The sequence below is a fragment of the Maniola hyperantus genome, chromosome 21, assembly GCF_902806685.2.
Source record: "Maniola hyperantus chromosome 21, iAphHyp1.2, whole genome shotgun sequence".
NCBI lineage: Eukaryota > Metazoa > Arthropoda > Insecta > Lepidoptera > Nymphalidae > Maniola > Maniola hyperantus.
Genome location: NC_048556.1, coordinates 6774176 through 6793463, shown reverse-complemented (window position 1 = coordinate 6793463; position 19288 = coordinate 6774176). Strand labels below are relative to the sequence as shown.

Genomic DNA, 19288 nt, shown 5'->3' with positions numbered 1-19288 from the left:
CTTCGCAGCAACTTCGAATGGGAATAATAAGTAACGGGGAACTCCGAAGCAAGCTTTTTATCAGAAATTAGAATTAATTTTCAACAAATGAACAGATTAAAATTGATTTTTAAATTGAAAATAGTTTTATTTATTGATTAAATTCAATAAACTCACGTCACTCGTAGCGTGCTCGTAGCTTTCCGTGTTCAAACTTCAAAGGCATTTTTTGGCCGATTTCAGTATATTTCCTAAGTACTGTTTTGCAGTGGTAGCCCAATGGTTGACTTGGGCCTACTTATCGGAGGGTCCAGAGTTCGATACCGGGCACGCTCCTTTATATTTTCAGAGTTATGTACGTTCAGGGTTTTAAACAAATAAATATATCACTTTAATGGTGAAAGAAAACATCGTGAGGAAACCTAACAGAGTTCTCCATAATGTTCTCAAAGGTGTGTGAACACTGAACTCTGCCTATCCACACTTCGTCAGCGTAGCAGCCGGTGATGGGTGGAAATGGATGATGATGATTTTTTCACGCTACTGCGACATTGTATACCCACATTATATATTATATTCCATACATATTATATGTATTAAAAACTTATTACTTAGAAATTTCCCCATGTTCTCAGACATGACCGGTACAGTTTCCTTCCGACCATCATGATGGGCAAAATAATTGAGGGAAAGAGAAATGTCGGTAGAAGAAAGTCGTGGCTTAGAAACATCCGAGAATGGACTGGGATAGCCAACGTAGCACAACTGGGTTCCGTTTGGCGAAAGACAGGAAATTATATGACGAGATGATGATCAACCGCCAATAGCGGAGAGGCACAAGAGTTTAAAACTTTCTCGAGCCGCAATTTTAACGTTTCGTCAAGAATATAATATAACAGGAATGTGTTAAGAATTTGAGATGTAATATAAAATTAAACTCAAAACGAGCCTCTCACAAAGGCGTAGCTACCCACTTTACGGTAGGCAGGTAACTATTCTTAATGGAGAGAAGGTCGCGGCAACAAAGTCGTTTCGACTTTGACCCGCGCCCGATATTGTTTCCCTCTGCGTAGTAATGGCATCATTAAGGCTGCTCGGATATTTTTCTCGAAATATACTTATGCCTAATGCTTTAATAAATTACGCACAATACCTATAAATGTTTTGCGTAAACATCTTTTCTGACCTTTTTCGCGATAAGAGTTCGTTATCCGCACTCTGAGTACATATGAAGTTGTCAACACACCAGTTGCCACATATTAGGTACCTAGGTATACAAACCTTTTCCATTCGATCTTTTTTACGAGAGAACTCTTTTGCGCTCCATACATGCTCCATACAAGCTCCATACCACCTAAGCTTATTCATAGCTCGATGCTCCATACCATTACATTGCAATATTACCTATACCTACATCACATCGTTTATAAGTTACAACTCAAATCTTTTTGAAAAAAGTAACTAGGTAAGCATTTTATTTTGTTTTTTAACATAGTAATTAACACATTAATAAATAATCATTCAAACCTTATGTTCAAGTTACATTGCCGCGAAATCTATATATACCTAATGTCATAAAACAAAACTTTAAATTCAGTATAGGTATACCTCATTGTAACAATTTTGAGTAAGAGTAAAATGAAAAAGCACGAAACTCTTCGCAATAGGCTACTTGACTCATATCTAATTTCGTCCAATAAATGATTATTTATTATAGTATTTTGCTTAAGACAACGAAATATATCAATAACAATTTTTAAAAACGCAGGATGGATATATAAAACCAATTTAAAAAAATACAGTTTTTATTTTTATTTGAAACGCAGAAAACGCTGTCAGCCATGATGTGACGTCATTAAATAATTATGTAAACAAAGAAATGTCATCCCTATGTCACGCGGGGACTAACGTAGTATCGATATATATAAAATTTAAAGTCCTGATGACTAAATATATCAACGCACAGCCTAAACATCTAAACAGCTGGTCCTAGATACATGAAATTTGGTGGGTGTGTTCTTTGTAGGTAAAGAGAAGGTATATATAGGTATAGGTATGGAAAGGATTTTTTGAAATTCCACCCCTGAGTGGGTTAAATGGGGGTTTGAAATTTATGAAGTCCACGCGGGCGAAGTCACGAGCATAAGCTAGTTTTTATATATTTCTAAAAACTCATAGTAAACGTAAAAAAATATCGTTTTCTCTTTATAAATTGAATAAGTTATTAAGTAAGACTTACAACAAACTGATCTTTGCAAAAATAAATTTGGGTTGAAGTCTTTGTCATATAGGATCCCTTTAAGCAAGTCTTCGCGTGTTACGTATATTTATTTCACTGGGCACTCTAATCCACAACTTTCCTGTGGTCTTTATCGATGCGTTTTTTACATTCTCGGATGATACAATAACGATAATTACTATATTTTTCATGTAAACTAGTATAGAAGTCATGTTTATTAAACTTTGGGAGGTTATGCTGTTGTTTACAAATGCATGACGTCAGAGCACAGATAATCTATGGTCCAAACATGGCCGACAGTGTTTTCACCTGTCTAAGAAAAATATATTTTTAAATTAAAGTTTTACGGTTTTTAGGGCGCAAAAAAATATAGTGTTAATTTTTTTGATCTAATAGGACAAATATTAACCATTTAAGACCAACTTAAAAAAAGTGTCAACTAGCCTATTGCATGGTTAGTCCGCAAAACATTGGACTGGACACGTAGGTGTCGCTCACCGCGCGTAGACGGCGGCGTAGATTTGGCCACAATGTGCCTTGAGCCTTGATTTGACAATTTTTATGTATGAATAATAGAGAAATTTAAAAATGAAAAAAAAATAGTTTACCTTAAAATTATAATATAATCTCAATTTGGCTTTACAATGTTCTTCATCTCTCGCACTATATTTTCATCAGTCACATACACTACATTACTGCCCATACCCAAATTACCTACTTCGGGTAAATTTCTTGTCCTTTTACATGAACTGTGAATAATTCCAAATCCAATATCAACAAATTTACATGCATTATCACAGTTAATACCTGCACCTGGCATAATCTCTATCTTATTACTGAATTTTTTTAATAGAAATGTAAGGAGTTCAATTGCCTTAGCATTATCAGCTGAAATCTGTTGTCCGCTTGTTAAGAGTCTAGTAAAGCCATGTGCTATGATGTCTTCAATAGCTTTTATAGGTTTCATACATAGATCAAAGGCTCTATGAAATGTCACAGGTATAGGATATGCTCTATCTATTATTCTTGCACAATTTATGGCATCTATGTCCTGTTTATCTGTTAGAGCTCCAAAAACAAATCTGTCAACACCAAAGCTTTTGTAGGTTTCAATATCAGCAAGCATTGTATTCATTTCTTGGTCAGAGTAACAAAAGTCAGATCCTGCTCTGCATCTTATCATTACATTCACTTTTGGCTGGAATCAATAGTTTTCATTTGCCCTCAGCATAAAGTATAAGACATGTTCTAACTCATATGAATAAATTTTGATTTAAATTAGCTCTGTATTGCAATCTTTTAAATAGAAAAAATGTTACCTAAATGGGGCCAGTTGTTTTGGCATGTTATGTAAAGAAATTAATTGAGAAACTAAAACTATAAAGTATGTATAAATTAAAAATACTTACTAGAGATAGATTCTAAAAAACTAACATAACACTAAAAGAAAATATTAAATAATAATAGAAAAGTATATTTTACCTTAGTAATTAGGGACTTATCATTAGCAGATTGACTTTTCACCTGTAAAAATTAGTACACCGATCATAATTAAGCTAAACCTAAATTAGGTATGTAAGTTTATATCAATAACTTGTTTCAGGATAATGCTCAGCGATGGATTTTTATTCGTCTTATAAGGACACTCTCGTGGAGGCAACTGGTTAAAATGCATCAAACGGGAATACCTAACCTAAAGCAAATAAGCAAAGTAGAGATAATTTTCAGAAATCAGTACACTTTGTATAAGCATAAGCTCGGCATAATTAAGCACACAACTCATACAAACCAATTTCATGATTTCTAGCACAAGCCCAGGTGAGGGTGTGAGACCACCTTCTACTAGTGAACTACATAACTCCAATTCATCTGCACCACCCTTTATCGCGTTATAAGCTGATTCTAGGCTGTCGATGCAAACTTCTATCATTTTTACGACGACTTGTGAAAATGTAAAAAATAAACATAAACAAACAATTTTACCGCGCTTTTTTCAGAGTGACACTGACAGTGACACTGGACCACAGCAAATCACCGTAGATAGAATAATAGATAGATGTAAGTACTGTGTAACCGCGTATGAGACAGCGATAGCACGACGTAACGATGAATAACACGACAATTATTACCATTGTTTAGTAGTCAATATTTGTATTAACCGATCAACAATATTTGTATTAAACATTTTTTTATGTGATAACAAGTAAATAACTCATGAGAAATACAATTACACCACGAATTCCAAAGTTTGTTTTAAAACTTCTTCTATGTATTCTTGAAAATAAAAATCCGGCCAAGTGCAAGTCAGGCTCGCGCAATGAAGGTTCCGTACTACAGTCGTATTTTTTCGACATTTTGCACGATAATTCAAAAACTATGATGCATAAAAATAAATAAAAATCTGTTTTAGAATGTACAGGTGAAGACCTTTCATATGATGCCCCACTTGATATAGTCACTCACTTCGAGAGTTGAAAATACTAATTATTAGTTCATGACCACAATTTTATTTTTTTTGTGTGATCTGACCCTAAATTCACGGTTTTCAGATTTTTCCCCAAATGTCAGTTATAAGATCTACCTACCTGCCAAATTTCATGATTCTAGGTCAACGGGAAGTACCCTGTAGGTTTCTTGACAGACAGACGGACAGACAGACAGACAACAAAGTGATCCTATAAGGGTTCCGTTTTTCCTTTTGAGGTACGGAACCCTAAAAACCAGTTACACGATAAGGGACAAAAAAAGGTTAGCTGCGTCTCTGTTTATCACATTAGTAATTTTATCTGTGCTCTCTTTTTAGTGCGAATGAGAAAGCAAACGTTCCTGCATCTACCTTTATTACTCTATCTACGCAAATCACAAACAAGGACAAGGACCCATAGACAAAACTCTTTTTTTTGTATTTGAACTTGAATTTAGGCGTTGAATTACTGCCTCGAAAGATCAACTCTAAGGATCACAGAGTACATTGAGGATCAACTCCAGAATAGCAAACAAAAATTAATCCAGTGAATTCTAAGACCAGCAAAATGTTGTTATTTCTCTTATCCACAGATTTTGAGTTCTTTTCTCACTCCTGAAATGTCAGAAAAAAGCAGAATCTCATTTTTTTTATTGTTTATTAACCTAAAAGTATCCGAACGTCTTATGTCACCTCAGGCTCAGTGTGACATTTTTTACAAAGTTCTTTTTGACGTCTCTAAACTTGGGACACGCGAACATAGGCAAAGTTAAGCCAACGTTCGCCTCTTTTTATTAGGTATTACGACCATTTTATACTCAAAATATATCTAAAACATAGTGCCATTTCTAGTGTAAAAGTTGCAATTCAATCAACAGTGTTTTTGGTAGTAATTTGACTTTACCATAGGATTATTGTTGAGGTTATATTCAAAGGCTTTAAAGAGTGCCACATCGAAAGAAATGTGTATTAAAATTACAAATTGACGTTGTACAATTGTGTTATAAGTATTATTTGTTTTGGCAGTGATGTCACGGAAAAAGGGCTACGAAGAAACGGACAAACTTACTCGTATTGCGATCGTGAATGCTGATCGTTGTAAGCCAAAAAGATGTAGGCAGGAGTGTAAAAAGAGCTGTCCAGTGGTGCGTATGGGCAAGCTCTGCATTGAGGTGACTCCTAACGACAAGATCGCCACGATTTCCGAGGAGCTTTGTATCGGTTGTGGTATTTGTGTCAAGGTTTGTAACATTGTACACTATTATACAACTTTTACTTACAAAACTCAATAGTTATTGACTTGATAATCATTAAAATATGACGATAATTAAACACATTTTGATAAAAAGTTAGGTTTTATAATGTAAATCAGCCTAAAGTAGTTGGTAATCATAAAATAAAATTTGTGATGAGTTTATTAAGTACTACATGTATAAACTCTAACTCGCGCGCGAAATATTATTATCATCATGATCAACCCATCGCCAGCCCACTGCTGAGCACTCCTCTTGGAATGGCAAGAGTTTATTTAGGTCATAGTTCGCCACACTGGCCAAGTGCGATTTGGCAGACATGACATACTTTTCCTTGATCTTTTCCTTCACTGTTAAAGCAAGCCATATTTAATTGCTTAAAACATACATAACAAAAGTTTTGAAAGTTAGAGGTGCATGCCTGGGATCAAACATCCAACCTCTTCTATAAATGGTAGATGTCTCAATCACTAGCCAGTATAATATTATAGAATAACCTAGTTTTTCAATATATTCAAAATGACATACTGGTTTTGGTTACAGAAATGTCCATTTGATGCTATAACAATCATCAATATACCATCTAACTTGGAAAAGCACACCACTCATCGGTACTCCAAGAACTCGTTTAAGCTCCATCGGCTGCCAATTCCTCGTCCTGGTGAAGTGCTTGGTCTTGTTGGACAGAACGGTATTGGAAAGTCCACTGCCTTGAAGATCCTTGCCGGAAAACAGAAACCCAACTTGGGTAGATTTGCTGTAAGTTACTAAACATTATGTTTTTCAAAAGCTTCAAGGCCTAAACACATATTTTGCGCTACGCTGTGACGCGACCCGGTGAGTATAGTTTGTATGGAGCAAAGTGCAATCGAGCGGGGCAGCAGGCAACTAAATGCCGTGTTGCGTAGCACAGTGCTAGGAACTTTATTGTTTAAAGGAGAAATTGTAGCTGATTCTGCTGTGCACAATCTCTAAACAAAATTGACAGATCTATACTCGAATTTTTAATTCAACATACCATTTTGACATACCTACATACATAAATACATAGAAAAGTGATATCCAGACTCAGGAGAAATAGCTGTATTTATCACACAAAGGTTTTCAGAGAGGGAATCAAACCCAAGGCCCATGATTTCGAACTCAGTTATTTACACAAACAATTCATGTCCATATGAAAGCTATTTGAGTATAATCCATTATATTTATAACCGTTCACAAAAACTGCACTCATTGAATTTCTCAAATTAGAGGAGGCATTTCAATTTGGGATATGTGTTATTAGTAAAAAGATTATATTGCTTTTTTCAACTGACAGGATCCTCCAGACTGGCAAGAGATTCTTTCTCACTTCCGTGGCTCAGAGCTTCAGAACTATTTCACTAAAATCCTTGAAGATGATCTCAAAGCACTCATCAAACCACAGTATGTGGATCAAATCCCCAAGGCTGTGAAAGGAACTGTTGGACAGTTGCTTGATAAGAAAAATGAAAGGAAAAACCAAGATGAAATATGTAGAATGCTGGGTAAGTAGTTTACCCTTTTTTCAACAAACTCCTTTGCAGGGAATCATCAAATCAAGATCTGTATTGTCTAGAATTATTTAGTACTACTCATTACAGTGCCTGCTAATGGATTTGTACAACTAGTAAAACCAAGAGTATCACCATTATTTTCACAAACTAATAAAAGAATAGCTTTATTGTCAATTATCTCCATTTTACGTTGAAACTTTTTTAAGGAAATAAATCTAATAATTCTTCTTCTTCATAGACAGCTATAATAATTTCATTTTCTAGATCTCTCGCATATTCGAGATCGTGAAATCGGAGCGCTCTCTGGTGGAGAGTTGCAACGTTTCGCGTGCGCAATGGTCTGCATACAGAACGGTGATATCTTCATGTTTGACGAGCCGTCTTCGTACCTAGATGTCAAGCAGCGTCTTAACGCTGCGCGGACCATACGTTCGCTCATAGATCCTGATAAGTAAGATTTACAAGATTCTTTCAGCATTTCTTCAATGCAGCCCCACTGATTGTGTAAGAAAAACGTATTCATCGTAATCAACAGCAAATTTTGCCCTTTGATTGGTTTTTGCTGTTCGCATTTTTAGGGTTCCGTACTGTCTGTCTGTCTGTCTGTCTGTCTGTCTGTCTGTCAAGAAACCTACAGGGTACTTCCCGTTGACCTAGAATCATGAAATTTGGCAGGTAGGTAGATCTTATAGCTGACATTTGGTGAAAAATCTGAAAACCGTGAATTTAGGGTTATAATAATTAGTAAATAAACGTTTGTCTTACAAAATATGAAATTATATTTGATAAGAACCGGCCAAGTGGGTTCTGCACTCCAGTCGTATTTTTTCGACATTTTGCATAACTCATAAAAGTTAAAACATAAATCAATAACTATTAAGCATAAAAATAAGTAAAAATCTGATTTAGGATAGGTAAATATACCCTAATATCCTTTTTCTCCTTTCATATCCTCACTTGTTATAGTAATCTTACTTTGAAAGTTGAAAATACTAATTATTTGTTCATGAAAACATTTTAATTTTGTTTTTTCGATTTCAGATTTTTTCCTTTACTTGTGCTATAAGACCTACCTACCTGCCCAATTCTATTCTAGGTCAACAGGAAGTATGTTTTCTTGACAGACAGACAGACAACAGAATTATCCTACAAGGGTTACTTTTTCCTTTTATATTTTAGACAATTTGAAATTCATATAATAAATGACGTATTTCTTGTTCTGTCTAGGTTTATTATTGTGGTGGAGCATGACTTATCTGTGTTGGACTACTTGTCCGACTTTATTTGCTGTCTGTACGGCGTGCCTGGTGCTTATGGTGTAGTTACCATGCCTTTCTCTGTTCGAGAAGGTTAGTGCTAAACATAAAAATGTTACAATTTTTCTTTACTGTACTGCAACCCCTTATTTTAAGAAGACTTGTGCTCAATAGTGAGCCGGCGATGGGGTTATGATGACGATGATGGTGACAACATGGGTGCATGAAACACATTTTTCAGCATTGGAAATATGAATACAGAAAAATAAGTTAATAATACAATCCCATTTTTTGCTGGGATCTTTGAACAATCAAAATTCAATTCAGAACTAGTGTTTCAGAATCCTCACGACAGCTAAAATATTCATCATCATCATGATCGCTGGCTCACTATTGAGCAGGGGTCTCCTTTCAGATTAAATGAAAATATCCATACTAATATTATAAAAGCGAAAGTGTGTCTGTCTGTCTGTCTGCTAGATTTTCACGGCTCAACCGCTTAACCGATTTTGACGATTTGGTACAGGGGTAGCTTGCATCCCGGGGAAGGACATAGGCTACTTTTTATCCCGGAAAATTGAAGAGTTCCCACAGGATTTTTAAAAACTTAAATCCACGCGTACGAAGTCGCGGGCATCAGCTATTTAGCTCGCTCCAGCTTCAGAATGCTTAAATTTAAACATATTTCCAGGTATAAACATTTTCTTAGATGGGTTTGTGCCCACTGAAAATATGAGATTCAGAACTGAATCCCTAGTATTCAAAGTAGCGGAATCTGCCACGGAAGAAGAGGTAATTTTTATAGAAATAGTTTATTTATTATTAATTATCAAAAAATAATTAGTAAACGCTTTATCGTATATATACTTTTTATTTGCTATACATAGCTATGTTTTATGTGAGTAAAATTTGATACAGATAAAAAGAATGAACCACTATGATTATCCAGAGATGAGCAAAAGTATGGGTGATTTCCACCTCAAAGTCGTGCAAGGAGAATTCTCAGACTCTGAAATCTTAGTGCTGCTTGGTGAGAATGGTACTGGCAAAACAACATTCATCAGAATGTTGGCTGGCAATCTGGAACCTGATGAAGGTAAGAAAAATTTAACTTATATAAAATTACTAGCTGATGCCCGCAACTTTAAGCAACCTGATAAAAATCATGTGGGAACTGATTGATTTTCCGGGATAAAAAAGAATCCTATGTTACTCTCCATCCTTTCAACTATCTCTATGTCAAAAATAAGTTGATTGGTTGCTTAGTTAGGGCGTGAAGAAGGACAAACAAACACTTTCGCATTTATTATTTATATTAGTATAGATTTAGGACATTTATAGTCCATACAAAATGATTTCTGACTCGCCATTTTAACTCTATGGGTCAATTGTCATGTCAGAAGTACGGTTCACCCTCACCCTTATCGCCTTTGAATAAGGACTAAAATCGTCAGCTGTCCAATGCAGATATGCAGCCAGTATTCTTGGCACCATTCCACGCGGGCATGATTTGTATAGTAATTAGATAAGGCTAGCTTTAAGTTTTATTGTCATATTAAAAAAAAATACGCATTTTGTCTAAACTAAAAATCAAATTATAATATTAACCTGCTATAAAATGGTCCTTTACAAAAACCGTAAAAGTTAAAAAACCGGTACAATGTGAAATTCAATTTACAGTAGGTACGTGTATCCGAATGTGCGATACGTCAAATGTGACAACATGAAATCGCTTTTGAGTTCTGTCACCTCTGTCAAATTTATGAAACTTGTCAATCGCATTGAAAAATGAAATAATAATCGTGAAAATATCGAATTTTGTCGTTGTATTTGCATAAGTAATAGTTTAATTAATGCGTAGTGCTAAAATTTGCGTCTGCGAAAATCAGTTTCATATTTATTCACTATAAAAATGTAGATGACGCTGAATTATTGAGGTTATAGTCTAGTACTGAATTTAAGTGTATTTTAATGAATATAGCATTTGCTAGGCCTTTAGAATGGCTCGGACTGAATTATTTGATTTGTTTTTTCATCCTGTGTTCCAAAAGTGTTTAAGACATGCAGAATCTACATTGCCTGCAGATGGTAAAGTATCAAATTAAAAAGTTATATTATAGGTACTTATTGAATTTGCAAATTCCATTTGTTATGATTATATTGAAAGTGAACTTGCATCTAGATTCAATTAATTCAATAATGTAATAGAAAAATACATTTATAAAGCGAAAAAATGGATCTGACCTACTTTAAAACAGTTAGTTCGTTTTTTAAATAAATGTTCACCGTCTCTGATTAAATAGAACTAAACCCCTTTTGAAATTATTTGACAGTTTTAAAGTTTCTATTAAAATCAGATTTTTGACGACCTCCCTGGCGCAGTGGTGAGCGCTGTGGTCTTAATATTGGGAGGTCCCGGGTTCGATTCCTGGCAGGGGTTTGGAATTTTATAATTTCTAAATTTCTGGTCTGGTCTGGTGGGAGGCTTCGGCCGTGGCTAGTTACCACCCTACCGGCAAAGCCGTGCCGCCAAGCGATTTAGCGTTCCGGTACGATGCCGTGTAGAAACCAAAGGGGTATGGGTTTAATAAAAACTGCCATAGCCCTTCCAGGTTAGCCCGCTATCATCTTAGACTGCATCATCACTTACCACCAGGAGAGATTGCAGTCAAGGGCTAACTTGTATCTGAATAAAAAAAAAAAAAAAAAAGATACTTGATAATGTTACCTAATGTCTTTAAAAGTGGTGATAGTCTAGAGGTCAATACTTCTGTCTCGTAATGAGTCTGTACAACGTTAATCCTCAACCTGTATAAAGTAGGTACTCTTTTCAGACTTGTGTATATTTTAAGAGATTAAATATTGCTTGCATTATTCGGTGAATGAAAACATTGTGAGGAAACAATTTTCAATTTTGTACTTAAACCTCTAAAAGTTATTTGCTAAGTTAACAATAGAATGCAAAATGAGGATAATAATGCTATTATATAATTATGCTAATATTATTGAGCATAATATTAACAGGATTATAAAAGACCATTTTGCAGCTATGTTTTATTAGCTGCAAAATGGTGTTTTGAGTGTTTTGACCCTATAAGTCGAATAGTTATTTTATTGTAGTTTTAACACATTAGCACCCGACTATGCAATATGTATACAAATATTGATGAATTCCTTAATAACAAACTTGAGTTGAAGCTTTAGTTTTAAGTTTACTTCATTAATGGTCACCATTACATCATCATCTTACAAATTCACCATCATGACAATCAAAAAGTGTACCCATTTTTTTAATAAATACTCTGAGTATGAGTGAAAGCAACCAGCTCTCAGCTGAGCTTTCAGTTGCCCATAGGATAGTGTATTAAATTGTTACATTGTTTATGATTTTGATTTGAATGTTTGTGATTTTTAAAGCAAGTTTAGGCAAACCTTGTATGAATTTGCTTGTGCAAATTCAGTCAGTCAGTGATGCATGCTTGGTGCTAAGTCCATGCATATTGGTGCTGATTCTGACCACAACAAAATTTTAGAGTATTCAGACCCTTTTCTTACTAATGTAATACGAAAAGGAGAGACAGTTTGACAGGTTTAAACTTTATTTGGAGCTGTCAAAACTGTCACTTTAGCTGGCTATAGTTGCGAGCCTATTCTTTAAGTTTGTAGCGTGCACTAAAATTTAGAGTCTAAATCTAAAATTCATGTTCTGTCCTTTTTTAGCAATATAAAAAAGAAAAGATGCAGATACTCTAAATTTAGTTTAGAGAAAGACAACAAAATCGACGCCATTGTGAAGCTGCAAATGACTTGCCAAGTGCCAAGTTTTCAGCATTGCTAGACATTTCCACTAACATCTTGTATGTTCACAGGTTCAAACCAACTGCCACAGCTACATATTAGTTATAAGCCACAGAAAATCTCCCCAAAGTCGCAGGGGCAGGTTCGAAACTTACTACATGACAAGATAAGAGATGCTTATTCACATCCACAGGTAAATATCCATATCCAAATGAATACATAAATGCGACAGTGTGTCTGTCTGTTTGCTAGCTTTTCACTGCCCATCCATTCAACCAATTGTGATGAGGTTGGTACAGAGTTAGCTTACATCCCAGGAATGGACATCAATTAGTTCTCATGGGATTTTTAAAAAGCCTAAATCCACGAAGATGAAATTTCATCTTCTATTATTATATAAATGTAAAAGTGTCTGTATGTTACCTTTTCACACACCTGTTTAACTGATTTTGGAAAATTTGATAATAAGATAGCTTGCATCCAACTTCAGATTAGACTTCTTATTTTGCATCAATGTTCCACTACCACTACTCTACGATGAAAGAAAATGGTCCATCCCTTGAAATTATCATACGAAATCAACACTGTATTTGATTACTAAAAAAACCCTTTAATTTCAGTTTATAACTGATGTGATGAAGCCAATGAAAATAGAGGAGATAATGGACCAGGAAGTGCAGAACCTGTCTGGTGGTGAGTTGCAGCGGGTTGCTCTAGTGCTGTGCCTGGGCAAGCCGGCTGAAGTCTACCTCATTGATGAGCCTTCGGCCTACCTGGATTCTGAGCAGCGTCTAGTCGCTGCTAAAGTTATTAAACGGTTAGTAGCATTATGATTGGGTTGACATAAGGAAAAAGCGTCTAAAAAATAAATATTTTAAAATATCTAACCATTAAATACCTTCAAGTATCAGTGTTCTGGATACAGGAATCTATTTTTTTTGCACTATACAGGAATACTTCTAAGTATTAGTTATTATACAGATTTAAAAAAAAACCGGCCAAGTGCGGGTCAGGCCCGCGCAACGAGGGTTCCGTACCTACTACAGTCGTATTTTTTCGACATTTTGATTCAAAAACTATGATGCATAAAAATAAATAAAAATCTGTTTTAGAATGCACAGGTGAAGACCTATCATATGATACCCCACTTGATATAGTTATCTTACTTCGAAAATTGAAAATCCTAATTATTAGTTTATGACCACAAATTAATTTGTTTTGTGTGATATAACCACAAATTCACGGTTTTCAGACTTTTCCCCTAATGTCAGCTAAAAGACCTACCTACATGCCAAACATGATTCTAGGTCAATGGGAAGTACCCTGTAGGTTTCTTGACAGACCGACAGACAGACAGGTACGGAACCCTAAAAATGGGTAAATCAAAGTTGTTAAATGGTTAATGGAACAAATAAACATGTTTCACCCTTTGTTCTTACTTCTGTAAAGGTGTTGTGCATAAATACAAAAGTGTGTCTGATTGACAACCTTTTCATAACTTGTATTTCAAGCTTGTGTCTTGAATTTTAGCCATAGTCTACCACTCTGGCCATGTGCGGCGGACGTCCTAACCACTAGGCTATCACAGCTCTCAGTTTACCATAATCGAATTACAGGTTTGATAAATGAAGTATTTCTTTCAGATTCATCCTACACGCAAAACGCACAGGCTTCGTAGTGGAGCATGACTTCATAATGGCCACATATCTCGCGGACCGCGTCATAGTATTCGAGGGCACCCCGTCTTCAAGAGCGACTGCGCACGCGCCGCAATCGCTGCTCAATGGCATGAACAAATTCCTGGAACTACTTGGCATCACCTTCAGGAGAGATCCCAACAACTTCCGGCCTAGGATCAACAAACACTCCTCTGTTAAGGTAGGATCATCATTACTAGTCCTTCATACAATGATTACCTACTTCCATTATTGTTATATTGTTGTGTTATTATGAAATACCAAAATACATTGGGTATATAATGTACACTATTTCACGAGATTATACTCGGTTTTCCGAGATCCAATTTATTTCAGAAAACGCTTTTTTTTAACTTCAAAATAAACAATTACTTATCGGTTGACTGACGGATGCGTTATTAAAACAAAAATCACTCTGTATTTTATAAACAAAACAATACTTTCTCTGTCGCTCATAAGCTGCCCGCGTGCGAGTAAGATAGAGAGACACTTCTTGACTTAGCTTATTTATAGATTCTACACAAGCGTAATGTGTGAATGTGTTGTACGTGCCTTCTCTGAGTAATCCTACTATACCCTGAGTTAACATAATATCTCGACTACTTTTTTCTCGGAAAATCAGCGTTCCCGCGGAATTTAAAAAAAAACAATATCCATGTAGATAAAATCGCGGATGGTATCTAATATCACCTAAAATAAAATGAAGAAGAGAAATTATCAGTTTCCAATATGTACTTTGTTTTTGTTACAGGACATAGAACAGAAAAGGGCAGGCCAGTACTTCTTCCTTGAGGATTAGACACTATTGTAAAAACATTCAAATCCTATGCAATAATAGGTATGATATTGATATTTGTATAATATAATTATTGTATGTCAGAGTTGTTCTGTCAAACATGCTGCTGGCCGACCATCCATGTATTTCCAATTAAATGAACTATGTATCACTGTAATAAATCGGTTTTATACTATGTTTTCCTTTTATAGTCATTTCCCCTAGAATAAATAAGTAACTAAACTACATAAATCGGTTTTATTGTTTAAAATACGAACTTGTTTGTCGCTTTCCTGAAAATCAAGCTGATCAGGTTCTACTCGACTGAGTGGGCGCTTAACTACCTAGGTAAAGAATATAAAAATTGACCCAAAATATAGACATTCATTTTCTATCAGAACTGCAATGATATGTAGGCTGTATGTAGGGCAGGACGCTTAAAGCTCAAAGGGCTTTACTGACCATATTCTGGTAGTGTCTGGTAGTAGTCATTTGTAACCATACTCATGTAGCTATGGTAGAAAAACATAGCCGACCTTGGCAAGGCATGTGCAAGAATTCGAGAGACATGGAGATGAAAATGCTGCGGTAGACGTGCCACGTGAAACGTTGCGAGTTGCGACCGACAACGCAATATGATCACATCCGGGGTAGGCTCGCTCACTGCCGCACCCAGAATCGCTTAATCGTTACTTAGGTTTAGTAAAAACGAGACAGAGCTCTTTTAAATGTCTCGTTTTAAATCAATCTTAAGTAACGATTAGCGACTCTGAGTACGGCTGTATGTGTACGCGAGTCGCGACGTCCATACTAATATTATAAATGCGAAAGCGTCTCTGTCTGCTAGCCTTTCACGGTCCATCCGTTTAACTGATTTTGACGAAATATCGTACAGAGATAGCTTGCATCCCGGGAAAGGACATACGCTACTTTTTATTCCGGAAAATCAAAGAGTTCCCACAGAATTTTAAAACCTAAATCCACGCGGACGAAGTCGCGGGCATCATCTAGTCAGTAATAGTTGCAAGAGGCCTGTCCCAGACGGTACGTTCATGTAGCACGGAAACTACAGATTTACGTCGTCAAAAGATGTCTCAACATCGCCATCCCTGGAGCTAAATCCCGATGCCTCAGGCCGCCCGAGAAAGGCTGACTGGAGTCTGGAGCCTGGACGTCGCGAGCGCAGGGTATCTCTAAAACAAGAGTGAATAGGTAGGCATCTAGGTAAACGCGTCCCATCTTAGGCAACATCATCACTTTCCATCAGGTGTGATTGTGGTCAACGTGCGCCTATAATGAATAAAAAACCTGGCCGGAGTCAGACTCCCGCACCGAGGGTTCCTTACTACGTATGTATTCTGTACTATGTATTTTTTCGACATTTTGCACGATAAATCAAAAACTAGTATGCATAAAAATAAACAAAAATCTGTTTTAGAATGAAAAGATAAAGCCCTCGTGATATCTTACCTTGAAAGTTGAAAATGCTAATAATTAGGTATCATTATTTGTTTATGAACACATTTTAATATTTTTTTTGCCGTAACCACAAATTCACGGTTTGCACATTTTCCCCCTTACGATGTTCTATAAGACCTTTCTATCTGCACAAATTTCATGATTCTAGGTCAACGGGAAGTACCCCATGAGTTTCTTGGCAGACACGACAGACAGACAACGAAATGATCCTATAAGGGTTTCTTTTTCCTTTTGAGGTACGGAATCCTTACAAAAATCGGATAAACGACCGTGAAAGACCGGATAAACGGTGAGGCTGCAAAATGTAGGAAAGCGGACCCCACCTAGCTGTGGGAGCTGAGACAAAGCTAAGTTGAAGAAACAGAATGGGTAGGTTGCAGCAATACCTACTATGAAATAAGTATAGGTAATAGGTATAGGACTTATTAGGTCATTTGAGTAGGTAGTATTATAAGAATATAAACTTCAATTTGCGTATACCTACTGGAATCGAACCTGAGACTGAAAATGAGTCCGTGATTCTCTTGAAAGTAGACTCGTCTATGGACTATGATAAATGATAAAGCCAGCATTATAAAAATACTCATTAGTCATCTATTATTGCACTTTGTAGTTTCCACGTAATACAGTTTCCAAACAACACTATAATACGTCACGTCGCGTCGTCCGATTTTATTACTAAAGTCACAACAGTTTATGTTGTGAATCACAAGGTTCCGTCTACTGATGATCTAATGATCGTGAATAAGATCAATGTCGGTTATTTATTACGCTTGTCTTACAAACTATGTTAGGGTTACCACCTTGATGTACGAGGGGATGTATGTAAAAGCCATCAAACAATGGTAATGAGGATCGCTTCCTTTTCATTTGCTTGTCTTGTTGAGCCCTTCTTAACCACCAGAATAAAAATTACAAGAAAATTTAGTTATCTACTAAAACCAGTAGCCACCATGATCTAATCAAACATCCAAACAAACGTTCCTCCCTGAGTTGGGGACAATACGCAGAGAAACTTTCAGATTTTATAACGAAATAACGAAGGGCTGGCACGCGCTGGCTATCTCTCTATTAATTTCTCTAATCCATACTAATATTATAATTGCGAAATGTGTGTCTGTCTGTCTGTCTGCTAGCTTTTCACGGCTCAACCTTTCAACCGATTTTGACGAAATTTGGTACAGAGATAGTTTGTATCCCGGGGAAGGACATAGGCTACTTTTTCTATTCCGGAAAATTAAAGAGTTCCCACGGGATTTTCAAAAACCTAAATACACGCGGACGAAGTCGCGGGCATCATCTAGTAGCCCCATAAAAGACAAAAGACATCTATCAAATCTATGTAATATCTACTGCTTACCTAATCCAATTTCCTATTCCACAATGGATGAAGCGGCTGAATACCTACCTTTTGCTTTTAGTCTACGACATGAGTGATGAGTGCCTAGTGCTTTTAGGTGAAATTGTGTACCTACCTACTTACCAAATTATAGGCAAGGTAGGTAACTTACAGACATTATTCTATGGTAATACCTACCGCACCCGCACCTTTTTTATAGCTGGGAAATGCGTTTAGGTACCTACGTATCCCCCTCGAAGCCAGCCACCCAGCCAGCGTTTTAAGCCTAGATTTTCATCAAGTGTGCAGGCCACAGATCACCCCCCAAGCACACCGCGCGTCGCCCGCAAGGTAATTCGCTAACTCAGTTTCTAACACTGAATGATAGCTACCGAGCTCATTTTTTAATCCGTTGAAGGTTTTCTACGAAACAATATTTTAATATCACCCAGTGAAGCAGCAATGTAGAACCAACCAACCTCGGTGGCTATCATTTAGTGTTAGACACTGAGTTAGAGAATCACCTAGCTGGACCGCGCTTTATATAATTCCAACTTAGAATAACAACCCGAACTCCAACTTCCAAACCTTATCTAGGTAATAATATAATATTATCCATTAGGTATAGGTACATCGATGTCCATTCCTCAATTTTCTCAAATTCATCCAGGAAAGTAGGTATCTAGCGGTTATTTAGTTCAAGCTGTACCGGGTAGTAAGTTTGTATTGAAGTAAACCTATTCCTAGTACCTACAGAAGGCTGTTGTGAAGCGAAAGCGTATGGTTCCTACTTCCCGCCCGCGCGTCTTGCCGCATGCCGGCACCGGCGTTCGGCACCGCGCGGGCCGTAGCGACGCCGGCCGGGCCGCACGGTGACATCATCGCGATTACGTGGACTAGGGGCGCGCAACACTTATGCATTTTCATTCATTCATTTGTTGAATTGTTGGAAAATTGGAACCAAAAGTTTGTGGCCATAGTTTTTAGCTTTTATATCTTACCTTGCTTGGTATATAGGTCACTTCTAGATCTATGGTTTACTTATATGCGAAGTACTTTAATGATTTGAATTGATGAAGCATCAAAAATATTTTTGAACATCCATAGAACACCTAGCATTTATTGCACCACAAAACACAAATAACAAGTTACAAAAAAAGAAAACTTAAAATGTGGGTACAAAAAGGCGGTCTTATCGCTACATAGCGATCTCTTCCAGACAACTTTAACGCTATGTCGCTAACGCTTAGTGATAGATAGTATTAAGAGGGCATAACCGTTCAAATGTAACGCAGTCGAATCGTAATCGTAAAGGTATAATATGTGCCTACTTACATCATTTTTTTATTTGGTGACAAGTTAGGTCTGGAAAGTTAGGTGACTGGGAAATCACCAGGTGGTAAGTAAAAATACAGTTATTTTACGCCAAATAAGTCAGCATATTACTTACTCGTCAAGTTATAATGCATTCAAA

At 36.4% G+C, this 19288-nt stretch overlaps 2 protein-coding genes across 2 annotated transcripts; one reads left to right on the top strand and one right to left on the bottom strand.

Annotated features, from left to right (window-relative positions):
- Positions 1-2818: 2818 nt before the first annotated feature.
- Positions 2819-4213, bottom strand: LOC117992609 (PF03932 family protein CutC). Its single transcript, XM_034980337.2, has 3 exons — positions 4008-4213; positions 3701-3742; positions 2819-3416 (listed from the first exon to the last, which is right to left on the bottom strand). Exons 1-3 carry the CDS (start codon positions 4146-4148, stop codon positions 2847-2849), a joined length of 753 nt encoding a protein of 250 aa, XP_034836228.2. The 5' UTR covers positions 4149-4213; the 3' UTR covers positions 2819-2846.
- A 1136-nt stretch (positions 4214-5349) lies between these two features.
- On the top strand, positions 5350-15196 carry pix (ATP-binding cassette sub-family E member 1 pix). The gene is made up of 12 exons (XM_034979865.2): positions 5350-5480; positions 5709-5923; positions 6479-6694; positions 7254-7461; positions 7735-7921; positions 8698-8819; positions 9418-9518; positions 9645-9822; positions 12596-12717; positions 13145-13341; positions 14168-14402; positions 14973-15196. The coding sequence occupies exons 2-12, from the start codon at positions 5711-5713 to the stop codon at positions 15018-15020; spliced, it is 1827 nt and encodes a 608-aa protein (XP_034835756.1). The 5' UTR covers positions 5350-5480; positions 5709-5710; the 3' UTR covers positions 15021-15196.
- Positions 15197-19288: the final 4092 nt, after the last annotated feature.

Bases quoted from the DNA above. Each gene is read 5' to 3' on its own strand.
- pix (XM_034979865.2), top strand. From the start codon at position 5,711: ATGTCACGGAAAAAGGGCTACGAAGAAACGGACAAACTTACTCGTATT. The intron at 5,924-6,478 runs GTTTGTAACATT...TTTTGGTTACAG, and splicing joins GTTGTGGTATTTGTGTCAAG to AAATGTCCATTTGATGCTAT. The intron at 12,718-13,144 runs GTAAATATCCAT...CTTTAATTTCAG, and splicing joins ATGCTTATTCACATCCACAG to TTTATAACTGATGTGATGAA.
- LOC117992609 (XM_034980337.2), bottom strand. From the start codon at position 4,148: ATGATAGAAGTTTGCATCGACAGCCTAGAATCAGCTTATAACGCGATA. The intron at 3,743-4,007 runs GTTTGTATGAGT...TAATTTTTACAG, and splicing joins TGCTAGAAATCATGAAATTG to GTGAAAAGTCAATCTGCTAA. The intron at 3,417-3,700 runs GTAAAATATACT...TATTGATTCCAG, and splicing joins ATAAGTCCCTAATTACTAAG to CCAAAAGTGAATGTAATGAT.